This window comes from Sceloporus undulatus, chromosome 5, assembly GCF_019175285.1.
Source record: "Sceloporus undulatus isolate JIND9_A2432 ecotype Alabama chromosome 5, SceUnd_v1.1, whole genome shotgun sequence".
NCBI lineage: Eukaryota > Metazoa > Chordata > Lepidosauria > Squamata > Phrynosomatidae > Sceloporus > Sceloporus undulatus.
Window position 1 is genome coordinate 193477926 of NC_056526.1, and position 8959 is coordinate 193486884.

General features: G+C 49.9%; 2 protein-coding genes across 2 annotated transcripts; both read right to left on the reverse strand.

Moving 5' to 3' along the window:
* Positions 1–304: 304 nt before the first annotated feature.
* MIF (macrophage migration inhibitory factor) lies at positions 305–2209 on the reverse strand. The gene is made up of 3 exons (XM_042467008.1): positions 1972–2209; positions 1183–1355; positions 305–461 (listed from the first exon to the last, which is right to left on the reverse strand). Exons 1-3 carry the CDS (start codon positions 2077–2079, stop codon positions 395–397), a joined length of 348 nt encoding a protein of 115 aa, XP_042322942.1. The 5' UTR covers positions 2080–2209; the 3' UTR covers positions 305–394.
* A 910-nt stretch (positions 2210–3119) lies between these two features.
* Positions 3120–8672, reverse strand: LOC121930548 (solute carrier family 2, facilitated glucose transporter member 11-like). The gene is made up of 11 exons (XM_042467011.1): positions 8523–8672; positions 7594–7754; positions 7078–7202; positions 6728–6857; positions 6258–6406; positions 5377–5603; positions 5040–5150; positions 4822–4923; positions 4330–4405; positions 3890–4017; positions 3120–3414 (listed from the first exon to the last, which is right to left on the reverse strand). The coding sequence occupies exons 1-11, from the start codon at positions 8595–8597 to the stop codon at positions 3211–3213; spliced, it is 1488 nt and encodes a 495-aa protein (XP_042322945.1). The 5' UTR covers positions 8598–8672; the 3' UTR covers positions 3120–3210.
* Between the last annotated feature and the right edge of the window lie 287 nt (positions 8673–8959).

Genomic DNA, 8959 nt, shown 5'->3' on the forward strand with positions numbered 1-8959 from the left:
ATGTTCTTTTGGTGCCTGTTTTATGGAACCATTCCCTGTATTGCTATGTCCTTCCTCCAGTCCATCTCCTCTAATCCAGGCCTCGGAGGTAGAGAAGAACTGTTGGCCCTCATCCCCTTCCCCTTCTCCTCTTGTGCCGTGTCTTGTTAGATTGTAAGCCTGAGGGCAGGGAACCGTCCAATTATAAAGATTGTATGTACAGCCCTTTATAAATAAAGCTTAATAATAATAATAATAATAACCACACGAATGAGGCCCTTTCTAAGCTTTTATTTCACGGAGGAAGGTGGCAGTGAGCGCCAGAGGGGTCCATGATTTGGGGGGGGGGGGGAGGGGGTACGCATGCGCAGGTTCTGGGGGGGGGGGCAGGCCCCGTCTGCTTTGGGGGGTCCGGCTAAGCGAAGGTGGACCCATTCCACCCGACGTTGGCGGCGTTCATGTCGCAGTAATTGATGTAGACCCTGCGGAGAGAGAGGGAAAAGGGAGGGAGGGAGGTTAGGAGTGCGAGTGCCGCCCTCGTCCCCAGATAGGCAGAAGGAAGGCCTGTTTTCAAAAAGCAGCAACTGGGGGAAATGGAAAACAAAGAGACGCACATATATGTGTGTGTGTGTGTGTGTGTGTATCTGTTGTGTGTATGCCTATACAGTTATATATGTATCCGTTTTGTGTGTGCGTATAGGTATCTGTTTGGGTGTGTTTATATATATACAGCATGCATACACACACACACACTTATGTTTGTGTGTATATATATATATATATATGCCTGTATACAGACACACACACATAACTGTGTAACTATATATCTCCATTGTCTCTCTATATATACATACACCCATTGTGTGTGCATGTTTCTGTATGTATATATTAATTGGTTGTGTCTGTACATAACTATCTGTTGCGCATGTGTGTCTGTATGTATGTATATGTATATATCCATTGCATGTATGTGTATATGTCTACGGTGTCTGTGTGTGTCTCTATGTATGTACGTATACCCATTATGTGTGCGCGCGTATGCTGTCGGTCTCTCTCTCTCTCTCTCTATATATATATATATATATATATCTATGGGGGAGTGTGTGTGGGTATGTCTGCATCTGTTGTGATGAGGGTGCCTTGTCCCTTTGGGGAGAGGGAGGCCGCCCCGGGTGCGGGAGCCAGGGCCTGGGCCATGCGGACCTGTCTGATGGGACGTGTAGCTCCTTGTTGAGGATTTCGCAGAGGAGCTTGGAGTAGGCCTTGTTCTGCTGGGCCCCGATCTTCCCAATGCTGTGGAGGCTGCAAAGGGCGCAGGGCTCCGGGGATCCCCCGAAGGACATCAGCTGCTCAGGGAGGATGTGCACCGCGATGTACTGCAGGGAAGGAAGAGGAGACGCGCCGTTAGCCACCGCCTCACCCTCCGTCCGCTTCAGCTGCCAAGGCCCAGCGCAGAGGGGCCCTGGAAGGGAGTTCCTGCACGGCAGACGAAGGGGCTCCTTGGGCCTCTTCCAACTCTATGGTTCTATGAATGAGCCCCGGCAGTTGAAGCGGCATCAAACCGGGTTATATTCTGCGGTGCAAACTGTCCGAGTCCCAATCTGGAGCAAAGCGGGATGGAAAGGATAATAATAAGGATAATGATGATAGGGAAAGAGGGAAGGAAGGAAGGAAGGAAGGAAGAGGAGGAAAAGTAGAAGAGGAAGGGAGGGAACAAAAGCAGCTAGGAAAGAGGGATGAAAAAGAGAAGATGGGGGAAAGGGAGAGGAGGATTTCTATCCCAGCCTCCAAGAGGATGGAGGCGGCTGACAATAATAATGAAGTCCATGCCATATCAAATAAGTCCCATTATCCCCTCCCTCCCCACAGAACAAACATGACAGCAGAAGAAGAATGCATTATCATTTCCATCACAGAAAGGAAGAAGGAAGGAGGGAAAGGCAGGGAAAGATGGAAGAGAGAAGGCAGGCAGGGAGGGCGGGTGCCGGAGACCTGGGAGGGCTTCCCGGTGGCCTTGGCCAGGGCCTGGGTGATCTCCGCCAGGAGACCCTCGGGAACCGCCGCCCTCGAGACGTTGGTCGCCACAACCAGCATCGGCATCTCTCCGGCCCTGAGTGCGAAAGACGCGCCGCCGCCGCCGAAGAAGGAGGAGGAGGAGAACGGACCGAGAGCAAGAGCAGCAGATGCCGATGCCGCCGCTGCAGAGACAGAGAGAGAGAGAGAGAAGAGTGCCCTTCCGCACGTAGGAGCCCTCCTTCCTTCCCGGCCCCGCCCACCCTCGGCACGTGTCACTCGCCTCTGGACACGCCCCTCCGGACACGCCCCTCCCTCTCTCCGCCGCTTCCGCCCTGGATCGCCATCTAGACACAATCAGAGCTCCTCCTCCTCTGCGCTTTCTGCGCTGGACGTTTCTGTGTGTCTCTGCAAATATATAGCCATTATGTTATTCTATGCATTATTGTTCTTATTATATATCATGTTATTAAATAATATAATAATATATAACATTAAGTGGAATACACTTACTGTATCTGTGTGTATATATATATATATATATATAGTCATATAAATTATATATTTATTGTAGTCATGTAAATTGTGTGTGTGTGTATATATATACAGTATATGTATGTATGTATGTACATATGCAGATACGTTCTTGTGTGCCTTCAAGTCATTCCTTAATATATATTTATCTATATATACATATTTACGTATTTGTATACATTCTGCATCATATATATATATATATATATCTAGTTTATTGTGTGCCTTCTGCTGATTCCCTATTTATCCCGGTGGGGTTTTGGGGCCATACTTCCTTGGCAAAGGCCCCCCGTTGGGCTTCTGGGGCCGAGCCAGGATTCGAACCCTGCTCCCCAGAGCCATATTCCCCTAAGGCTCAGGCCAGGCTTGCTCTCTAGAGACATGCATATGGCATTTATTGCTGGGTGAATGTGAGGATTTGTTGGATCCCCATTTGCCTTGCAAGGAAAGGAAAGCCAAGAGAGAGAGAGAGAGAGAGAGAGAGGAGCAAAGCAGTCTCTCAGATGTATTTGCTTTCTTTTATTTTGCAGAGATGTAAACCAGGCCCTTTCCCTCCATTTCCCTGGATGGAAAGCTCTCTTCCGGAGGAAGGAAGGAAGGAATCGTGTCTGTAAACTTTTGGAGGATGGGCGCAGTTTCTTTTGGGAGCGTACAAAACCCAGGAGAGCCAAGGAGGAAAGGGGCTCAGAGCCGGGTGCAGACGGCCGCTGGGTCTTCCTTCGGGAAGAAGCCGCTTTTTCCTCGCTGGCTGTAATTCAACTTGTTGAACTCGGCGGTGATTTCCAGGATGGATTTGCCTTTCGTTTCCGGGAGAAAGAAATAGATGAAGACCCCTGAAGCAGAAAGGATGGCCATGAAGAGGAGGAAGCAGAAGGGCCCCAGAGACTCCTTTGGAAAGAGAGAAGGAGAAAGGCCTTTAAAGAAAGAGAAATCCACGTTTCAAACAGAATTCATTGGAGGAAGATGTTCCTTTGAAAGGAATAAAAATGTCAAAGACTAGAAGTTAAGGGACCCAGGACTTCCTTTTAAAGAGAGAAATAGAACTGTATTAAAAGACACAAGCATTTCCCCTGGGATTTGGAGTTTTACGCCAACGCTTCGCAAGGAAACTACAAATCCCTGGATTTGAAGCGCTACTGCACTTAAACTGGTGTCAAACGGCAGTCTAGACACGCTTTGCAAAACTGGATCGCCTCCAAAGACCTCCGGAGAACAATGCAAAGAGCAAAGTCTTCATGCAGAGAGGAAGAGAACGGAGGCATATTTCCAGCGGCAGTTTAGTTGGAAAATGGAGCCCCCCCTCTTTCCAAATCTCTCTCGTTCCTGGATTTTGGAGGACCCCGAAAGCGGACCCGCTTCTTACCACGAGGAACGGGAACCCCATCCCAAGGATGAAGAGTCCGGCCCAGTTGATGACCCCGACGAGGATGAAGGCCGAGGGGCGGAAGGCCTGGCTGAACATCTCCACCATGACGGCGATGGTGGCCCCGGCTGCAGCGAGGGAGAGAAGCAGGAGGGCCCTCAACCCACGCGCAATTCAGGGGGGGGGGATCCCACTTCTCAGGGCCTTTTTATGGCCGCTGTATTTCCCTCCTCATCCTCCATCCAGTTGGGGTTTTCCTTTAGCAGCATCAGCATTGGGACGGAGGACAGAGAACAGGCAGACTTTTGGTCCCTTGTGTGCATTTATTTACTTATGAGAATTACATCCCACCTTTCTCCCAAAATCGGAAGGGTTTAAAATGGCAATTATTGCAATAGTAACAATAGTAATAATAGTAATACTAATGGGGGGATACTCACAGGGCCCGATCCCATAGAAGAGGACAAAGAGGAAGATGAGGAGGACGCTGAAGTAGTGCATCCAGAAGAAGCGATGCTGGGAACGAGACGGAGAAAAAGCAGAGGAAAGCGGGAGAATTTTAAAAGTGGGGAGACATCACTTTTGCAAACAGAGGAGGAAATTTGCACCCCGTTGCTTGCGTTTTTGGATGCGTTTTGTGGCCTGAGGCCTCTAGGTCCTCCAGAGCAAATCTGTGGCCAACATCTGGCAAACGCTGACCATAGAGTGGTGCCAGAGGACCCTCAAAGGCCTAGAGAGGTGGTTTGTCTCGCAATCCCTATGTCCTCCATTGTGACTCTATTGTCAGTTTCTGGCAGAGTTGCGCTGGAGGAACTACAGATTCCTCAAATCTGCAATTATTCAAACCTGCAAAAGTCAAAGCCACCATTTTAAAAATGTAATTGTAAATGATAGAATTAAATCCCACTGAGGCGGCCGCTTCAGGTGCCCACCTGAAGGGAGAGCGTGGCGGTCAGCAGGGCCAGGACCACCACCATTGAGCCATAGCCGCCCCACAGGAGCCTCTTCCGCCCGAAGCGCTCAATCAGGGAACTCTGGGAAAGAAAGCCAGGGGTCAGAGGAGCAGGAGACCAGCAGGAAGGGCCTGCCCTGCAGGGCTGTCGTGTCCCTAGGTGGCCCTTGGGTGCCCCTTTCCTGTCATGCCACTTACACACAAAATGGAGGAGAGGCACTCGCAGATCCCGACCCCCAGCGCCAAGTAGGGGATGACCTCCTCCTCAAAGGCGGCCGTGCGGAAGACCTCGAAGGAGTAGAAGTAGATCTGGAAGGAAAGAAAGAAAGAAAGAAAGAAAGAGGCTACAATGGGGGTCAGAGCCGATGACCACTGGACGGATACCTTCCAAAATCCATCCTAATTCAAAGGGGCACAACCTCAGGCCTTCCTTGACCCCATGGTCTCCAACTGAGACTGATGTGGGTTTATTTTGCTGGCATTATGGAGGTCTGGGGGTCAGTCTGGATGACCCCTGGCCCTTGGGGGACTCAACTGCATTGATGCCGCAGAGCTGGAGGGTGGTCATCACGGCCAGAGTGACGTAGAGTTGCCAGCGCAGTGACCGGTCCCTCAGGACCTCCATCACCCGCAGGGCCTTCTTCGCCTCGGCCCCCGAAGAAGAAGGAGAAGGAGGAGGAGGAGGCCTCAGGTGGCGCTCGCGGCGAAGGTCGTCTGCCTCTGGCCGGAGGTCAGCTCCTGGGCCCCAGAGGAACCGGACGGCTGGGAAAGGAAGTGGGGTGGGAGGAAGGAAGGAAGGAAGGAAGGAAGGAAGGAAGGAAGGAAGGAAGGGGAGAACAAGTGAAGAAGGAAGGAAAAAGGAAAGGGAGGGAAGGAATGAAAGAAAGAAAGAAAGAAAGAAAGAAAGAAAGAAAGAAAAAAGCAGGGAGGGAGGGAGGAAAGGTAGAACAAGTGAGGAAGGAAGGAAAAAGGAAAAGAAGGAAGGCAAGCAGAAAGGGAAGGAAGAATAAGTGAGGAAGGAAGGAAAATGGAAAAGAAAAAAGAAGGAAAAGAGAGAGGGAAGAAGCAGGAAGGAAACAGAACGAAAGAAAGAACAAATAAGAAAGGAAGGAAAAATGAAGGAAGGGGGAAAGAAAGAGAGGGAGAAATGAAGGAAGGGAAGTGGAAATGAAAGGAGGAAGGAAAGGAAAAAGTGAGGAAGGAATGGTAGTGAGGAAGGAAAGAAAAAAGGAAGGAAGGAGGGAAGAAGGGAAAGAGGAAGGGAAGGAAAGAAGGATAGGGAGAGAAATAAATGAATTAACACTAAGAGAGAAAGCTTGCAGAGTCTGTGGGGAGGAAGGAAGCTGGGCCTGGGGCTGAGACGGCGTCCCAGCTGCGTCCTTTGCCCTCTGCACGCGCTCAGGGGCCTGGTCCTACCCTTGAGGAAGGCCCCCTCGTCCCCCTTCTGGATGAGGAGGTAGGCCGGGGAGTCTGGGCAGCAGGGCAGGGCAGCCGCCTGGGCCAGAGCGGTCACTCCGGTCAGGGCCAGCAGGAAGGGCCACAGCGACTCTCCCCCGAGAAGCTCCCTGGGAGGAAGAAGTGGAGAGGGAGCATCAGGAAGGAAGAGGAAGAGGAAGGGGGAGAAAGGGAGGAAGAGAGGGCAGGGTAAGGAAGAAAAAGGAAGGGGAAGTAGAGACATTTCAAAATGGCTGCTGACTGGCCAAACGCATTGTGTTCTTACACATACATATCTATAGCAGGGCCTTCTTTGGCAAAAGGTGCAACCTCCACTAAGGCCCCAGATGTTGTTGTTGTTGTTGTTGTTGTTGTTGTTATTATTATTTTAAAAGGTTGGATCAATTTTCCTGGCTATCAATTTATCCGCTTATTTGGGGCCTGCTCCTTACCGGAGTCCGGCGACTTGACCGGCCACTTTCCCGAGGGTCAGAAAGACGGCCACAGTGGCATTGGCGAAACCGCGCAGCTCCTTCGGAGAAATCTCGCCCACGTATTGCGGGTGGATGTTGAAAGAAAAACCTGGGTTTTAATTATTCAAAGTTAAAATGCAAAATACCACACAAAAACGAGCGCTTCGTGAGCGAGGAAAAGGCTGAGGCCGACTGCTGGGTGTCTGAACTGACCCTCTCTCTGCTCCTACAGGGGAGAAATCCGTCTCGGCTCCTGGACCGAGCTGCCAATGCTAGGTCTGATTGGGTTGTATTAAGGTTTAAATTAAAACGAATCAGCTTATTTGTACCGATGCCGATGCCGTAGAGGAAGCGCCCGAGGAGGATCATCTCGAAGGATCCGGCGGCTTTGCTGAGACCCATGGAAACAGCGGCCGCCATCATGATCCCGTTGGCCGCCATCTGGCACTTCTTCCTGCGACAGAGACGGACAAAGGACAATCATCATAATTGCAGTTGCTTATTATGACCGTCAATTATTAATTATATTGTTATTAGTCATTGCTATTATGCTAATAAAACCAACAATATCACAGCAGCCATCATCCACACTGAAATTAGACGCCGCCGCCATCATCATCATCATCATCATCATCATCATCATCATCCACCCTTCATCCTCCTGAAATGAAGCATTGCAACCCAAGAGCTCCAAAGGACCCTCCTCTCCCAAATGGGCCCAAGAGAGAGGAGCCAGGTCTTCCGGGGGACCCTTCTGTCCGCCTTGCCCTCTTCTTGTTTGGAGTGAACGAGGGAGACGGGGGTCTTCTCAGTGCCTGCCCCCCGAAATCTTTGGGGCCACTCACTTTCTGTACTTGGTGGTCAGGTACCCACAGCAGACGCTTCCCAGGAGGCCTCCGGCCCCATAGACTGAGACGATGAGTGACCAGAGGAGCTGGACCGTGTCCGGAGGGAGAGGGACGCCGTGCCGCTCGGTCCAGGTGGCATTGATGAACCTCCTAATATGCTGCAGGAATCAGTCAATCAATCAGTCAATCAAAAGCATCTAACATTTCCTTCTTGTTGATTTTCACGATCAAGCGCACAGCCGATGAACTAGAAAGTCAATCTCATTTTTATTATTTACAACAGAAGCCATTTTTAAATATCAGTAGAACAATATTGATCTGTTTGATCCATAGTCAGCAATACTGACCATGTCAGTAAGTCACTAGCAATATGTGGTTGTTGCATTGATAAATCATGACAATATGTATTAATAAAAGACAAGCAATGCTGATTCATTGCATCAATAAATCACAAACAATATATTGATTCATTGCATCGATATATCAGAAGCAATATATCAGCTCAGTGTATCAATAGACCACAAGCAATATACCGATTGGGTCAAGCAACATTGAGTCCTCATATCAATAAATCACAAGAAATATATTGATTCGCCGTGTCAACAAATTGCAAACGATGTATCCATTCATTATATCAATCATATTGCAAACAACAGTGATCCATTGGATCAATAAGCAGCAGCACTGGGTCCTGTTAATGGTTAGTTTTGGTACTTCGGTGTTTTCCCTGGGATCCTACTTATAGTCCCTAATTAAAGCCTTTGAGCCCTGATTAGTTCTCCCTCCCAAAACCAGAGGAGGAGGAGGAGGAGGAGGAAGAGGAGGAGGCGTTGTCGCATGAGGAAGAGGGGTTTGTGGTCCTCGCAGGCGGCCCTCTTCGGTCCCCGTGGCCCCGTCCCCCGCCATCCCCTCCCTTGCCTTCGTACCACGGAGGGATAGTTGATCACAGAGATGTGGAATCCATACGGGAAGCTCCCCCCGATCCCCAGGATCAGGATCATCTGGAACAAGCCCCGGTACTGGACCTGTGGAGAGGAAGAGGAGAGGCATCAGGGACGGGGAGGATCGGGGCCTCTGGCAGGATCACAGTGGGTCCTTGAGGCCAGGGGGATCCTTGGATCACAGTGATGGATCCTTGGATGTGAATGGGCCCAAATCAAGGCAGAGCTTCAATCCAAGGTGGCTCCCAAAACCAAAGATGGTTACAGGGAGCAGGATGGATCCTCAAATCAGGATGGATCCGTGAATCAGGAAGGATTCCTTGAATCTATATGGATTTCTCAATCTAACTGAACCAAAATGGATCCTCGGATCAAGGATGGAACCTTGGATCAAGGTGGATCTTGGAATCTCTTAATAAAGC

Coding starts and splice junctions, on each gene's coding strand:
- LOC121930548 (XM_042467011.1), bottom strand. CDS start 8,597: ATGATCCTGATCCTGGGGATCGGGGGGAGCTTCCCGTATGGATTCCAC. Junction 6,407..6,727: donor GGTCAAGTCGCCGGACTCCG/GTAAGGAGCAGG, acceptor TCTTCCTCCCAG/GGAGCTTCTCGGGGGAGAGT. Junction 4,018..4,329: donor CTTCTATGGGATCGGGCCCT/GTGAGTATCCCC, acceptor CCCTCGCTGCAG/CCGGGGCCACCATCGCCGTC.
- MIF (XM_042467008.1), bottom strand. CDS start 2,079: ATGCCGATGCTGGTTGTGGCGACCAACGTCTCGAGGGCGGCGGTTCCC. Junction 1,356..1,971: donor CCACCGGGAAGCCCTCCCAG/GTCTCCGGCACC, acceptor CCTTCCCTGCAG/TACATCGCGGTGCACATCCT. Junction 462..1,182: donor CTACACGTCCCATCAGACAG/GTCCGCATGGCC, acceptor CTCTCTCCGCAG/GGTCTACATCAATTACTGCG.